This window comes from Nannospalax galili, unplaced genomic scaffold, assembly GCF_000622305.1.
Source record: "Nannospalax galili isolate Female #2095 unplaced genomic scaffold, S.galili_v1.0 scaffold1115, whole genome shotgun sequence".
NCBI classification, from domain to species: Eukaryota; Metazoa; Chordata; class Mammalia; order Rodentia; family Spalacidae; genus Nannospalax; species Nannospalax galili.
In genome coordinates this window covers 62,447-78,090 of record NW_008336107.1, presented here as the reverse complement: position 1 = coordinate 78,090, position 15,644 = coordinate 62,447, and the positions used below count along the sequence as shown (strand labels likewise).

At 51.6% G+C, this 15,644-nt stretch overlaps 1 protein-coding gene and 1 non-coding gene across 6 annotated transcripts; both read right to left on the bottom strand.

The window, feature by feature from the left end:
- Positions 1-2,257: 2,257 nt before the first annotated feature.
- Fgfr4 (fibroblast growth factor receptor 4) lies at positions 2,258-15,430 on the bottom strand. 5 transcript variants are annotated; one of them, XM_017797599.2, is made up of 18 exons: positions 15,186-15,430; positions 12,346-12,480; positions 11,376-11,639; positions 11,205-11,285; positions 10,921-11,087; positions 9,888-10,011; positions 9,195-9,385; positions 8,925-9,063; positions 8,341-8,534; positions 8,110-8,255; positions 7,905-8,026; positions 4,825-4,935; positions 4,545-4,735; positions 4,008-4,130; positions 3,830-3,900; positions 3,419-3,556; positions 3,053-3,158; positions 2,258-2,940 (listed from the first exon to the last, which is right to left on the bottom strand). In XM_017797599.2, the coding sequence occupies exons 2-18, from the start codon at positions 12,425-12,427 to the stop codon at positions 2,794-2,796; spliced, it is 2,397 nt and encodes a 798-aa protein (XP_017653088.1). In that variant the 5' UTR covers positions 12,428-12,480; positions 15,186-15,430; the 3' UTR covers positions 2,258-2,793. The 5 variants fall into 5 exon arrangements, with proteins under 5 accessions (XP_017653088.1, XP_029418278.1, XP_029418280.1 ...); XM_029562418.1 differs by having other exon boundaries at positions 8,341-8,543; positions 15,186-15,331; XM_029562420.1 differs by lacking the exon at positions 8,110-8,255 and having other exon boundaries at positions 8,495-8,543; positions 15,186-15,331.
- On the bottom strand, positions 13,756-13,860 carry LOC115069997. Its single transcript, XR_003849214.1, has one exon. It is a non-coding gene; the product is annotated as a U6 spliceosomal RNA (small nuclear RNA).
- Positions 15,431-15,644: the final 214 nt, after the last annotated feature.

Here is a 15,644-nt window from a genome sequence, read left to right as displayed (position 1 = left end):
TTTTTTTTGGTCTTTTTGAGACAGGGTCTCCATGTAGCTCCAGCTGGCCTGAACTTGCTATGTAGACCAAACTGGCCATGAACAGATCCGCCTGCCTCTGCCTTCTGGGTGCTGGGATTAAAGGTATGTGCCACCATACCTGGCCTACAGCTGAGCTTCTGAATTTAAGAGAGTTCCCTACTTCAGTCAAATAGCTTTGTCCAGAGGTATGAGATACTACATTAGGCACATCCCTTGGTTTCCTCATTAAAGGGAAATCATAGTCAGTCTTGTAAGGTTGGGAGAGCAATGGGTACCTTGAGCCTAAAAATGGGCCAAGCAAGGGTGGAAGTGTGGGTAATGGGGCTCTTTATTCTACATCCCCTGGTACTTATACACTATTTCAACCTTCTGGTCTTTCTTGCTCCAAGTAAGTTTAAGAGATCTGCCTCAAAAAAGGATTGGCTGGACTGGTAAAGGACTCAACTTGTGATGGGTAACCTCTAATGGGAGACCAAGTTTGGAAGCAGGGCTCAGTCAGAAAGTTTGGGGGTTTGGAGCTCCAGTATTAGAATTGGTTAGCAGTATTTATACAGAAAGTTTGAGAATTCTAGGAAGCTAGCACAGGAAGGAAAATAAAAGGCCAACACTGATGGCTGGGTGTGGTGGCGCATGCCTTTGATCCCAGCACTTGGGAGGCAGAGGCAGGTGGATCTCTGTGAGTTCGAGGCCAGCCTGGTCTACGTAGCAAGTTCCAGGCCACCTGGAGCTGGAGCTAGAAGGAGACCCTGTCTCAAAAAGACCAAAAAATAAAAATAAAAAAAGGGACCAACACTGCTTTGGGGTGCTGCCTCTGGAGCTATCTGTAGGAGAACAGAGAAAACAGTGATGGAGACCTTGGCTAGGAAGGGAAACACTCAAGAGACCCAGTTCCCAGTAAAATACTACAGTGTAACCCATGTGGCCTCAGTGCCAGCCTATCGCTAATCATAAGTACATTCATCTACATTTCATCTCAAAACCCAAGTCCTAGAAGGTAGGCAGGGCAGTGGTACCCCACTCATTTTGGTGAAGACAGTGGCCACAAGAGGAGTGACAATGCTGGACTTGGTATCTCAGTGGGATGCTACAAGCAGAAGGATTTGAATACTGGCCCCATGTCTAGTGCTTTTTACACTCCACTAAGGAATATGGTTCCTGGGGAAAGGAGATGAGCAGGATGAAGTCCTATTTTTTTTTTCTGGTGCCCCCTCTGGGATGGAATGCCCTGGAGGAAGTACAGTTTTGGGTGAAAGATGAGTAGTGCCATTTGGGATATGGTCAACTAGAGAAGCTATGGAGGTGACCCAGAACAGTAAGAAAAGCTATTCCCTTCATAAACTGGCTATCTTCCAGGATGACCCTTGGCCAAGGACCCATATTTAAATTCTTATACCTTGGGATCCTAAGTATATTTTCAGCCACCACCCCCTGGGAACCTATGGAAACAAGCCAGGCAGAGTCCATAAAGGGTGCCCTGGTTGGGTAGTCCATCCAGACCTAGAGTCTGCAGAACCAGGCAACAGAGTACCAAGCATTGGGTCAGGCACTACCTCTGGCCTTCCTGTGGCCCACCTTGAGGTGCAGGGGTGAGGAGCAGCAATAACTGCCAGGATGAAATGTTTCCAGGTTCAGAGATCTGGGAAGTTGATTCCTATGAGAGGGGGACTGAGAGCAGGGCTACAACAGCCTCCTCCATAGAGACAGGAGGAGGGACAGCTGCAGCCCAGCCAGGCAGCAACCAGCTGCTGCCTGGGAGATGGGCATGGCCCCCACAAACACTGAGCCCACACCGGCAGATCGTGGGAGCAGGCAGTGACTGCAGGCCTGGTTTCAAGTTTTCATGCTGTGTTAACGGTCAGCTTGGTTAATGTTGAGCAGATGGGGGAGGGGATGGTCAGCTCCCTTGGGGACAGCTGTGGGCTAAGCACACACACATGCACATATGCAGAAGATACAAGAGTACATCCTACAGATGGTGCTGTGTGGGCTCCTCTGGCCAGGAACACTCACTCACACAATTGTATACACAAGGTGGTTCTGGTAGGAGAGATAGACAGAGGCAGGGGTGCACTTTGGCTCCTACGTCTTCCCTGGCACAGCTAGAGGTGGATGTGAACCGAAGGCCTGGCACACAGCCCTTGGTCTGTGTTACCCAGGCAGAATTCCCAGTCTGGGGAGTCCTTCCACCCTACTCCTCAACCCTTCAGGGGAGACACCAGGCACACAGATGTTTATTTCAAAAAAAATAATTTATAAAATGCCATTTGCTCCTGTGTTTTTCCACAGGCTTCTAGTCTCTCAGGGACACCAGAGCCAATGCTCCTTCCACCAAGATGCTGGAACAAGCAGTGGGGGGTGAGGTCTGGAGGCTTGTGACAATGAGGTCTAAGCCTCATTGAGAGGCCTCAAACCTCTCAGTTGGTTTTGGAAAGTGGCGAGGTTTAGAACAACAGCTCTGCTGCCAGGTCTAGCCAAGCCCCTGATATGGTGACTGAGTGTCAAAGCCCAGGAGGTGGAGCCCTAATGGGTTCTCAGAACACAAGTCCAAGGGCAAGGTCAGGACCCTGAGACAAGGGTTGAACTCTGGGTTAGGAGCATAAGGCTAGAGCACAAGCCCCCAACTATGAACCCCAGGACCAAGAATGGGCCCCTGCAAATCAAGGCCGGAGATCTGGGACAGCACCCTCAGGTCAGAGGCCTGGAGCTGCCAAAGTCAAATGTGTTAGGTTGCAGTTAACTGGCCTACTTGCCCATACAACCTTGTACCCCTGCTCATGTCTGTACTCCAGGGAAGGGGAAGGGGCTTGGTTCCAGTGGCAGGGGGTCGTGGCTGAAAACAGAGTCACTGGAGGAGCAGGTGCTGCTGGCGTCCCCACTGGAGGGGGAGTAGGGTCCAAAGGTCAAGCGAAGGTCAAGGTACTGTAAGGAACAGAGCTGGTCAGCTTCTAGCACCTGTGACAGAATGCTGCATATCCATGTCCTCAGGCTGAAGGAGAGGCATGAGAGGGCATGGGACAGGAGGGGGCAGTACCTCTTCAGAAACAGCCAGCAAGACCTTGTCCAGTGCTTCCACTAGCTGCTTGAAAGTAGGCCTCTGAGAGGGAGCTGCATGCCAACACTCCCTCATAAGCCCATACCTGGGGGTGGATCAAAGAAGCCTCAGGCCTGGGGCAAGGGGAGGACTAAGGGGCCTGGGAGGATTAGGTGGGGCCATTCAGTGGAAAGGAGTAGAAATAAGGCCAAGACTCTAGACAGAGCAACAGGGACAAAGGAGAGAAAGAAGAGGGAAGGCAGGTGAGTTAGTGCTGTTCTAATGGCCAAGGTCAAACCCTGAGGCCAAGGTCAGGGCCTCTAGAGGATGAGGTCTGAAAAGCAGGGCAAGGTAGGGCAGCCTTACAGTTCTGGGGGACAGTGTGGAGGCCGGTCCATCCTGTGCCCTTCTCGTAGCAGTGAGAACAGCTCTTCTACGGGGATGCCAGGATATGGAGAGCCCCCAAGGGTGAAAATTTCCCAGAGCAGGATCCCAAATGACCACCTGGAGGCAGAACCAGGGCTCAGCAGGGTCCAGCTTCCCTCCCTACTCCTTGGGGTTGTGGTAGGGGCTACTGCAGTTGTTTGTGATCCACCCCTGGGAATGAGGGGGACCACATTTCTTTTAGACTCTGGTCCCACACGGGTGCCAGGCCTAATCAGGGGATCTCTTGAGTACAAAACTCCTAGGATCTTCTGACTTTACCAAGTGCTTGCCCTTTTAAAGTAGGATAGTAATCACTGGCAGATATCAGAGACCCCAGCTCCCAGAACTCACACATCACTCTGGTGTGTATACACGCGGTCAAACAAGGCCTCAGGAGCCATCCACTTGACTGGCAGGCGGCCCTAGAGGAAGCGAGTGGGAGCAGTGGTGATGAGTTCCACAGGCCCTGTACCTGCCATACCAGCCCCAACTCCTCCCAACTCCCATCTAGCTCTGCCCTGCCCCTCACATTGCTGGTTTTCTTGTAGTAGTCAATGTGGTGGACACCTCGGGCCAGCCCAAAGTCAGCAATCTTCATTACATCGTCCTCAGTCACCAGCACATTTCGGGCAGCCAAATCCCGGTGAATGCACTGGGGGCAGATAGTGGGCAGAAAAGGAACTTAGGTATATTAGCATGCATGTCTGGGAGTTGCACACAACATCTCATAGAAAGCCCGGGAGCTGGGATCATTCACCCACTGTACAGATGAGGAATGAAATGGGCAAAGGTCTGAGCTGAATACCCGGCACCAGAAGAAAAAGAAAGAAGTGTGTAACTTCAGGGCCCACACTTGCACCACAGCTTCCCTTGCCTGGCCTGTGCATTAAGGACTAGGTGAGGAACAAATGTAGACATGCAATGTTAGCTGCATGTGGACGGCAGCAAGGTATAAAGTCAGGGTAAAAGGGAGAGAGGCAGCAGTTGAGGACATTTAATGCCACCAGCAGAAAAGTGTGGAGATGGAGGAGTTAGAGTGGCCCAGAACACCGTCTGTTGTCCACACCTTCCGAGACTCCAGATATTGCATGCCTCGGGCCACCTGGTAGGCACAGGAAACCAGGGCCGGGAAGGAGAGTGGCCCATCACTGCTCCGAGGCCCATCAGGGCTGAGGTCAGGGCCTGGGGGGCGCCGGGCACGGAGGAACTCCCGAAGGTTTCCCTTGGCAGCACATTCCACAATCACATACAGGGGCCCTACAGGGGATAGGCAGGGGCCAGGGGAGGTTGCCAGGGCTGTGCTTCTGCACCCCAAGGGCCCCACCCCATCCTGGCCTATGCCCCACCTTCCTGGGTACAGACACCCAGCAGGTTGATGATGTTCTTGTGTCTTCCGATTAGCTTCATCACTTCCATCTCAGAGACCAGGTCTGCCAAATCTTTGTCAGAGGCATTATCTACAAAGCCAACAGGTGGGGTGAGGAAGTTGCCCTACAACTCCACAAGAGCAGCATGGGGTCGGGGACAGATCAAGAAGGACTACAGCAAGGCTTGGGTGGGTCTGGGGCTGAACCATGTTAGGCTGTACTGCCTCAAAAGTCTATGGCTAGGGATACAGCTCAGTTTTTAGAGTGCTTACCTAGCATGAAGCCCTGCATTCAGTTCCCAGCACAGCATAAAATCAGGCATTGTGAAGCCCACCTCTAATCCTAGCACTTGGCGAGTTCAAGGCAAGCCTGGGCTATATGACCATGCCCTCCCACCCTCCAAAAATAATTCCTTTAATAGACTGGGATGATGGCTCAGTGGGTAAAGTACTTGTACATGAGGCCCAGAGTTCAGATCCCTAGCACCCACATAAAAGTTGGGTGCAGCAATTGTAGCCCTAACACTGGGGTAATGGGGGTGTAGGCAGGTGGATCCTGGAGGACTAGTGGACCAGTTAGTACTAGCTGAAACAGCAAGCTCCAGGTTCAGTTCAGTGAGACTCTGTCTCAAAATGTAAATTAGAGTGCATGCCTTTAATCCCAGCATTCAGGAGGCAGAGGCAGGTGGGTCTCTGTGAGAGGCCAACATGATCTATCTATATAATAAATTCCAGGCCAGCTGGGGCTATGGGGAGACCTTGTCTCAAAAATACAAAACACAAGCCAGGGGCTAGAGAGATGGCTCAGCGGTTAAGAACACTGATTGTTCTTGCAGAAGACCCAGGTTTGAATCCCAGCACCCACATGGCAGCTAACAACTGTCTGTAACTCCAGTTCCAGGGGATCTGACAGCCTCTTCTGTCCTCTGCAGGCATTGCATGACACAAGTGTACTTACCTACATGCAGGCAGTACACACATACACATAAAATAAAAATAAAAATAATAAAATTTGCCAGGCGTGGTGGCACGCACCTTTAATCCCAGCACTTGGGAGGCAGAGGCAGGTGGATCTTTGTGAGCTCGAGGCCAGCCTGGTCTACATAGTGAGTTCCAGGCCAGTTGGGGCTACAGGGAGATCCTGTCTCCAAAAGACTAAAAACAAAAAACAAAAAACAATCACAAAAAAAAAAGTTAGAGAGCAATAGAAGACTCCTGATGTTGAACTCTGGCTGCCACAGATGAATTCATGGGCAAACTCATCTATACCCACATGGACACACACACACACACACACACACACACACACACACACACAAATCTCTGAATCTCAGGCTTGTCTTATATGAAAGAGAACAGTGAATCACACCCCATTTCTCGTAAAGGTTATAATGATCTGATAGAGAGGTGACCTTCCCAGGAGCAGGTTCAGAATATGGGAGAGGCGCAAGAGCTCTACACAGGAAGGAAGCTGTGTCTGGACCAGTGCTAACTAGTCCCTGAGCTGGGTGACAGCTCCTAAAGGACAGGAAGCAGGCTGGTGTCCTAATCCTTTCTATCTATTTGCTTAACTAGGAGAAGCTGGAAATGAGGTGTCTGCATTTGTGGCTTCTCTTGAGAAACCTGGGCTGAGGACCAGGGTCCTGGTTCCCAGGGCTGATCTGTATGTAGCCTTGGGACAAAGACATTAACACTCAGCCCCATACCAATATCAAAAAATGTATTTCTCAATCCCTTTCCTGCCTCCCAGAAAGTGCCAGGTGGCTCCAGCTGTGCAGAGTAGAGAGAGGAAGGGAGGGAGGGAGGGAGGGAGGGAGGGAGGGAGGAGAACAGTAGTTGGGGCCCTGGGGCACAGCAGCAAGAGGTTCCAATGGGAGGGATTGGTAAAATGGCCAGGAACAAATAATATAAATTAAGCAACTGCACACCGAGTGAGCACGGCACTTATGGATCTACAGAGAAGAAAACATAAAGGGACAGGAGAGATGGCTGACCTGAAGGTATAAGCCTGAAGATGTGAAGCTTGTTCCCTGGAGCTGACTCCAATAACTTGTTCTCTGACCTCTACATGCCCACAGTCTCTCTCTCACACACATCACACATGTAAATACAATAATAATAAATTTTAAATCTTTTTTTTTTTTTTTTTGTCTTTTTGAGACAGGGTCTCCCTGTAGCCCCAGCTGTCCTGGAACTCATTATGTAGACCAGGCTGGCCTTGAACTCACAGATATCTGCCTGCCTCTGCCTCCCGAGTGCTGGGATTAAAGGCATGCACCACCACACCCAGCTTAAATTTAAAAACTTTTAAAAAGAGGTTCCAATGAACAAAGGCCAAGTGTGCTTTGCAGAACACTGGGGCTGCTTCTTGGGGTCTGGGACTTTTTCTTTCCCTTATTACTGCAGGTTGTACATGTTAAGGCAACACGCTATCACTTAGCTAGACCTCTTTTTATTTTTTGAGATAGGGTTTCACTAAATTGCCCAGGCTGGTGTGTGTGTGTGTGTGTGTGTGTGTGTGTGTGTGTGTGTGTGTGCATCCTGAGGGTGTGTAATTCAGTGGGAATGATGGGGATGAAAAAGAGATTTGACGCCAGAGCTTAAGCCCTAGTCATCGCAGATCTTCATAGGTTAAGACCCTCAATGGTTAAGATTTACTGAGCCAACAGGTCTAATTCCAGCACTTGGGAGGCTGAGGTAGGAGGATCACTATGAGTTCCAGGCTAGCCTGGGTTACAGAGTAAACTCCAGGTCAGCCTGAGTTAAGTGCAACCCTGCCTCAAGAAAACCAATTCCATTTGCCCCTCCAAAAAAAGATTTATTGAATCCTATATGCCAGACACCTTCCATGAACCTCAACCTGAGAGGCAGGGGCCATTCTTCCCTCCAGGGAGACACGAGAAGAAAGTGAGACTCAGAAGTCAGCCTTGCCAGGGCCAGCAGCAGAGCTGGACCCCATGCCCAAGGGTGGAAAACCTGCAACCTCTTCTAGTACCTAAGCAACACTCACAGTCTCATTTTTTTGGCCCAAGTACCCCCTGCTTGGGTTGCCACGCGTACCTTTCAGCATCTTCACAGCCACGGTGCTGGTTTGGTCAGGCTGAGATGGGTCCATGCCTAAGGCTTCCGCACGAACCACTTGCCCAAAGCAGCCCTCACCCAAGGGTTTCCCAAGCACCAGCCTGGAGACGAAGAAAGCCCACGCCTCAGATCTGTGAGTACCACTCCCAAGCTGGCACCCCCATCCTCACCCTACTCAGTGTACCTGTCCCGGGGGAACTCCCACAGTGGGTCGAGAGGTAAGTCTAGATTCACGAGGCCAGTGAGCAAGGGGGGGCCGCTGGAGGACAGCCGGACACCTCGCACCAGGGACAAGCTTGACTTGTGAGAGGAGCCAGACTCCAAAGAGAACTGTAAAGTAGGACACTTGTCTCTGCCTGCTGGGGCCAGGCTGAGAGCCTGATAGGGACAGGGGCTAGGGGGCTAGGCACCATACCTGTCGGGCCAAAGGGAAACGGGACAACTTTTGCACAGTGACAGGCTGGCGGGAGTGGTGGCCATGGATTGCTTGCCGGCGATAGAGCCCAGCTAGCAGCAGGAGCACAGCCAAAGCTAGTGACCCCGATGCATACAGGATGATGTCTGTGTACCTGGCCTCCGACGCTGCTGCTGTCCATGTGAGGTCTTCCTCTGCCCTCGCAGTTGGATATACACAGACAAAGAAACTGAGCAGTGAGTGGTCAGACTAGTCTCAGTCCTTCCCCACAACTCAGGTCCTCACAGCTGCCAACACATACAAGAACAAACTTGAAAAATTGTAGTTCTATGTAGTCCTATATCCCCAAGTGTCATATATGAGTGGACAATCACGCAAAATCAAACATATATCCTTGCTGAGCTCAATGGTAGAGCATCTGCCTAGCATTCATGAGGCTCAGTTAGACCCCTGGTACCACAAGTAAATACTGTATCCAAAGACCAGACCCTACTGCCCAAGGAGATTGCCCACCCAATAGGTCATAGCCCACAATGAACCAGAGAAGGCCACTGCAGCCTCTCTCAGGCCCCTCAGGTGCTCACCTGGCAGCACAGTGAGCCAGGCTGACTGGTAAGAGAGGCCAATAGAATTGCCAGCCAAGCAGGTATATTCGCCTGCATCCTCAGCTGACACGTTGCGCAGGTACAGGACCTCCACCTCTGAGCTATTGATGTCTGCTGTCTGAGGCAGGGGACATACTGGGTCACAGCAGGGTCTGAGGCCACACTAGCTGGAAGGGTTGTTGGGGACCTCCCAACCCCCAGCCCCCTAGTGGGAAAAGGGCAGGGCCCAGGCAGTAGCAGAAACTACACCTTTAGGACTTGTACATAGGGGAAGCCATCAGCACCGAAGCTGCTGCCGTTGATGACGATGTGCTTCAGCCATTGGATGTGGGGCTGGGCATCACTGTACACCTTGCACAGCAGCTCCACATCACTGCCCACCACAGCTGTGGTGTTGGCTGGGAGCCCCGCCTGCAGGATGGGCCGGTGCGGGGACCGCTCTGGGGGCCAGGCCAGGCCGTCAACCCTGACCATTGGCACCCATAAAATCACCCAATTTACCTGCCCCTAGCCATCCTCCCAGGGCCCTTCTTGACATGCAGTTTAGACCTTATCTTCTGTTTATCCTGTATAAACTTTTTTATGGCTCCATTCCCTTTAGGTCCAGGACAACTTCTCAGCCTCACATTCAAAACCTCCACAGTCTGCTCCCCGTATGAAAGCTGGACCCCAGCATATACCTGCCTATAAATGTACTGCATTTTTCATACTTAAGAACTAAACTCAGTCTGTGCCATCTGCCTGGATCCCCTTCCCCATTTTTTCTTTAGACAAACTTCCGCTCCTTCAGCCCACATAAACACAGTGCTTCCTTCTGACACACTTGGCTTCCTGGAACTGATTCCATCTTGCCTGCAAGTCAAGGAATTTCCCCCACTCCCACCCCTGCCGCCCCTCCAGGACTGAGCCCAAGATAACCCAGCTTCCTGCCCATCTACTCACCCAGCACATCCAACAGATAGCTATAGCGGATGCTGCCTAAAGAGTTCTCCACAAGGCATGTGTATGTGCCACGGTCTGAGGGCACCACACTTTCCATTACCAGGCTCCAGTGTTGGTGGCGCAGCTGGGGGGCAGAGGAAGTGTCTAAGGGGGAACATCCAACCCAGAAAAAAATGGGCAGGGGGAGGACAAATTCTGTCTACATGGTTCTTCTCAATCTTCCTGGGCCCTGAGGGGGTCAAGCCAAGGCCAGGAACCTTGGAAAAAAGAAAAGGGCTCCAAGGAATGTCGGAACCTGACTTGAGCCTTTTGAGTTTTAGCTATACCTTCCCTAGCTGTGTACCTTGTGCTAGTTTTTGCCCAGTCTGAGTCTCAATATCATCTTTACGGGCATAGAGCTCAGCCTGTAGATATCATCCTCAGAGTGAGATGCTAAGGTCTGATGACATCTATTGGTCAATGTTTCTTCCCAGTTTATAGGACCTGCTAGTCAGGAGGCAGAAGTTAAAGACTTTCCTGAGTTCTGTAGTAAGACCATGTCTCAAAAACAGTATCATCAGGGCTGGAGAGATGGCTCATCTTGCCGCTCTCCCAGAGAATTGGAGTTTAAGTACCAGTACCCACATTGGCTGGCTCACAACTGACTGTAATTCCAGCTCCAAGGGATCTAATGCCCTTTTCTGCCTCAGTGGGCACCCATAGACACATGGCATTTACACACACGCGCACGCGCACACACACACACACGCACACACACACACTCACAAATAAAAACAATAAAAATAATTAAAAACACTACACAACAATATCATAAACAATGAAAACTCCACCAAAACACAAAGGAGTTGTTAAGGCTGAGAGGTTAAATCACTTGTCAGAGAGTGGCAGACTGGGAATTTGAGCCATAGCTACCCACAGTTTAGCCCTCTGGCTAAATAATTACCTTCTTCATTAGATTTATTTATCTACGTGAGGGAATGTATGAAAAAAATGAAAATGTGGGAGCAGAGGGACTTGGAAACCAGAGACTCACCCGAATGCCTCCAATGCGATTCTCCCCATGAAAAGCCTGTCCATCCTTGAGCCAATGGATGGTGGGCATGGGGTTGCCTGCAGCTGGACAGCGGAACTTGACAGTGTTCCCAGCAGGCACTGCATGCAGTTTCTTCTCCATGCGTTGGGGGTGTGTCCAGTAGGGTGCTAGAGGAAAAAGAAAGAGTAATTAGATCCCCTAAGGTGGCTCCAGCTCCCATACAAGTCTCTTCTCAGGCACCAGATAGGCAGTAAGGACATGAGTCCTTGAGAAGACATACTGACCTTGCTGGGGATAAACATGGCCATTCAGGGAGCCTCTGAGGGTCTTGAGGTCCTCATCATCATTGTTGGAGGGTAGAGAGTCTAGTCAGAGATGGAGGGAGGCATCTAAGGTCCAAGAGAGAAGGGTCTCTCTCCCCAGACACCCTTGAACCTCCAGCCAGACCCTCTTACCATCCATAATCAAGGTAAGATTGTGCAAGACAGTCATGGAGCCACGTGCCAGGCAGAGGTAGCGGCCAGCATCCTCTGGTAGGAAGCTGGCAATCTCCAGGCGGCCCCTCCAGCCTCGTACTCGTCCAGCAGATGCCACGCGACTGCCCTCCTTGTACCAGTGGCCACCACGCTCAGTCTGCCCACAGCACAGCCTCACAGGCTGCCCAAGGGCCACAGTCAAAACCTGCTGTTGCTGCTCCAGGGTAGGGGCTAGGCAGGGCTCTGAAGGCAGAAGGCAGAAGTCAGTGAGCCCCATCCTAGGCAGGCCCCTGCATACAGAGAACATGCTACACACATAGGGAACAAAGATCCTGTAACACATGCTGTTCCTGTACATACAGCCACATGCTAAAATGCTTTGTAGAGGGCCAATGCCACACTTCTGGGAGATGTCACACACACATTTGTCATACATGCTAGACATGCCACTGCCCAAGACATACACAGACACACACACACACACACACACACACACACACACAGACACACACACACACAGACACACACACACACACACACACACACACACACACACGGTACATGCTATAGGTGCCAATTACAGGACACATGCCACATCTGAGGCACATAATCAGTACATACATCACACATGCTTCTTGGACCTCCCAAGCCACATTACCCAGTGCACAGAACACATACACACATACACACACACCAAGGAGCTCACCACTGGCTCTGCGGCCTAGCCTGGGCTCTGTGCCTTGCAAGGCCAGTTCTCTCTTGTAGACACAGAGATAGGAGAGTACTTGCTAGGAGCCACACAGTGAATCTCAGTGCTTGAGCCCTGCCCTGCTGCCTCCTTCTTGGGGCCAGAGCCCTGTAGAACCTCTCGGGCTTTGCTCATCCAATAGTCCCTTTCTGGTACCCTACCTCCCATCCCTGCCACCCTCCCCCACCTTAGAGGTCATACCCAGCTCCATTTCCTCAGAGGCCTCAAGGGACAAGGCTGGTGCCCCCAGGAGGATGCTCAGTAGGGCCAACAGCAGCCACATTTCCTTCCAGTTGCTCTCAGGGACCCAGGCTGGACTTCCCACTGACCACCTTCCTGAAACAGAGAGGAGAAAGAGTTCCTGCTACATATGGCCTTCTATTGGTTCCACTCCTTATTTTACAAATGAAGACCCAGCAACAGGATGCAGTCAGCAGGTTCAACTAAGCCCTCAGTCAGGTAGTAGCCTGAACTGGAGACTAGAACAAGTTCTGATGTTGCCAGAGCTCAAGGCCTCCCCATAGGAGGTTCCACAAGGGTGGGGGTGGATTTCCTGCTTGCCTTGGGTCCTACTGAGACCCTGGCATGACTTCACAAAAAAGCAGTTTGGGGATTCTTTCCTTGGAGGGAAGCAAAGGTGGTGACATGTCTTTTGCTCACTCTTAGCACACATCATTTACTTTTTTCTGAATAAATGAATTCATCGCTGAAGAGCTAAAGAAAAAAGTGAAATATAATACAAGGCCAAACTTCAGCATCTGGATGCTATCGATCAGACGCCATTCTTTAGCATTACTGACATTTCCATGTCTAGCTTTGGATCCCTCCAGTGGCTGGGTGCCTTCCTCTAACAAAGCAGTGCAATCCAGGTCAAACAGGACCTTCCTCTTCATTCTCAGCCAGAAATGTATCCTCAGGACACTTCTTTGGCTATTTTGTGCCCTTACAAACTTCATCTTAGACAATGGAGGATTTTGTTTAACCTTTTTGCAGAGTTAGGGATCAAACTCAGGGCCTCCTTATGCTAGGCAAACACACTGCCACTGAGCCACATTTCTAGCTGGTTTTGTAAAAAATACAAAGTTTACATGTCTGTACCAAATTCAAATCCTAACTCATTATACCAACTCCCTGTGTCTGTACCTTTTTAGGTAATTCTCCTCATAGGACTGCTTTGAGGATAAGGATAATACATGTAGGGACAGGGCACACAGAATGTTGGTGAGGTTTTCTCTTCATCCCAGTGACTGACTATTTCCCTGGAATCCTGAGTCTGACCTTGGCCAGTCAGTCTCTACTTCTGAACTGATACTGTTAAGTATGATAAGCATGCTCGGCCCACCTGGTAATCCTCTTCCAAATGCTATGGTGGAGGATGTCTGTCTCCCAAAAGGAAGACTCAGAGCTGAGCCTCATCTTGAGCAGGGGACCAGTGACCAGTGAGTGACCAGGATAGTCCCAGGAACCTACTGGCTGTTACCTAGTCCTGGGCAACAACCAGGTGACACTAGTGTCTTTGAATCTGTGTTTTCTCCAGGGCTTTACTCATATTAGGCAAGTGCTTTACCACAGAGCTACATCCCTAACTCCAGAGCATGATTTATTTATTTTTTAAACATGGAATGCTTTGTGACTCTGTATGTCATCCCTACACAGGGGCATGCCAATCTTCTGTGATCGGTCCAACTTCAGTATATGTACTGCTGAAGTGAACACAGAACATGATTCTTAGAAGATGCATTCCACATTTTACCAAACTGGGAACTCTGCCCAGAAAGCCCATGATACCCCCTCTCTTCAGCCCTCTGCCCCCTACATTTTAGTCCACTCTGCCTTCTCAATCACTCTTGAGTGTATCTCATTTCCCTACCCTTACTCAGGGCAGATCATGATCATTTCTTACTTGGGGACTCAGCAAATCTTGTTTTCTCAGCTTTCACTCTCCAGCCCAGGCTTTTGTTTTGTTGTTGTTGTTGTTGTTGTTTTTAAAGCCAACTATCCCATCCCCTAGTTTACAAGCCCTTAAGGGTTAACTGCAGGCCATCTTTTTCTTGTTTCTTTCTTTGGTTTTGAGAGGGTCTCACTAAAGTTGACCAGGCAGGCTGGCTTTGAACTCACTCTGTAAACCAGGCAGGTCTGGAACTCTCAGCCTCACTAGCAGCTGTTAAGGCAGGCCCGTGTGCCAGGCCCAGCTTTTGTAAGCCTCCTTCTGAGCCGGTGCAAATCGTGTTCATTCCACTGTCCCTTTAGTCCCTTCAGAAGCTTCCAAAACGGGACACTTTTGCTTTCTTGACGATATCTCTGCGCCCCTCATTCCTCCTCTCCACCTGACTCAGCTACCTGGTCTCAGAGCCCCGCCCAGCCCCCTACCCTCTTTAAAAGACTCCAGTTAATTACGGGGTGGGGCAGGGGCAGCTCTTGCGTCCCCTCTCTCAGGCTGCCGTGAACTCCACAGCCTCAAAGTCCTTAGTCGGGTCAGCGCGGCTGGCCGTTGAAGATCGCCGGCACTTGTGGCCAGAAGACCCGACTGTCAACAGTACCAAGTTCTCCTCCAGCCTCCCGCACTCACGTGCTGGAGGGCCCTGGGCAAGTGACTGCGCCTCTCGGAGCGGCGGTTTCTTCATTTTTACTCCCAGCGCAGTTACCGGCCCAAGGGCGACAGTGCTCTTACTTAGTCCTCCCCCCTTCCCCCCAACCGCGCGTCACCCTCGGGGGGAGGTGCGAGAGAGCGGGTTCACAAGTGGAGCTGTATAGACAGCTGGCTGGCCGCCCCCGCCCCGGTGGGCAATAAGTAACCAGCACCGTGGCCAGGGTGCTCTTTGAACGGAGGGGGACAAAAGGCCCTGTGTGCGCTGCGGGTTACTGATTTACCGCCCCTCCACCCAACCACTCCCGCCGCGCGGGCGCCTAGGTCCCCTGGGCTGGACCGGGCAGCTCCGAGCCCCACCGCCGCTCGCCCCCTGGCGGCGGGGAGCGCAGCATGGGGCCCAGTTCACCCAGAGCCAGCGGGGCTCGGCTCCCGGCGCGGGGTCCCGGCTGACCTGGCTCCTCCGCCGCCCGCTTCCCAGCGTCGGCGGGTCCGGATCCCGGCTCCCTGCGGGGCCGGTACGTTAAGCCTCCGGGAGCTCCTCCGCCCCGGGCCGAAGAGCCCGGAATGAACCCGCCACTGCAGCGTTGGCGGGGGGCTGCCCACCTCCCGCCCCGCCCACCTCGGGCCCCGCCCGTCCTGGACCAGTTCTATCCTGAGAGGCGTGATCCCGGACCTGCGAATCTCAGCCCCGCACCCCGAAAGGGACAGGATACCCCGTCTTGGGATCCAGCTCAGCCTACTACACACTCCGCAGATTCTGCATCTTTTGCTCCCAAGGCCCCTGGCCCAGCTTCCAAGTTCCTGTCCTGCTCTGTCTTCTGCTCTTTCATCTTCAGGGAATGAGATTTTGGACTCAGAAGCCTCTTGTTTTCTGTGCCACAGCTGTACTAGAGCCACCCCCTCAAGCACC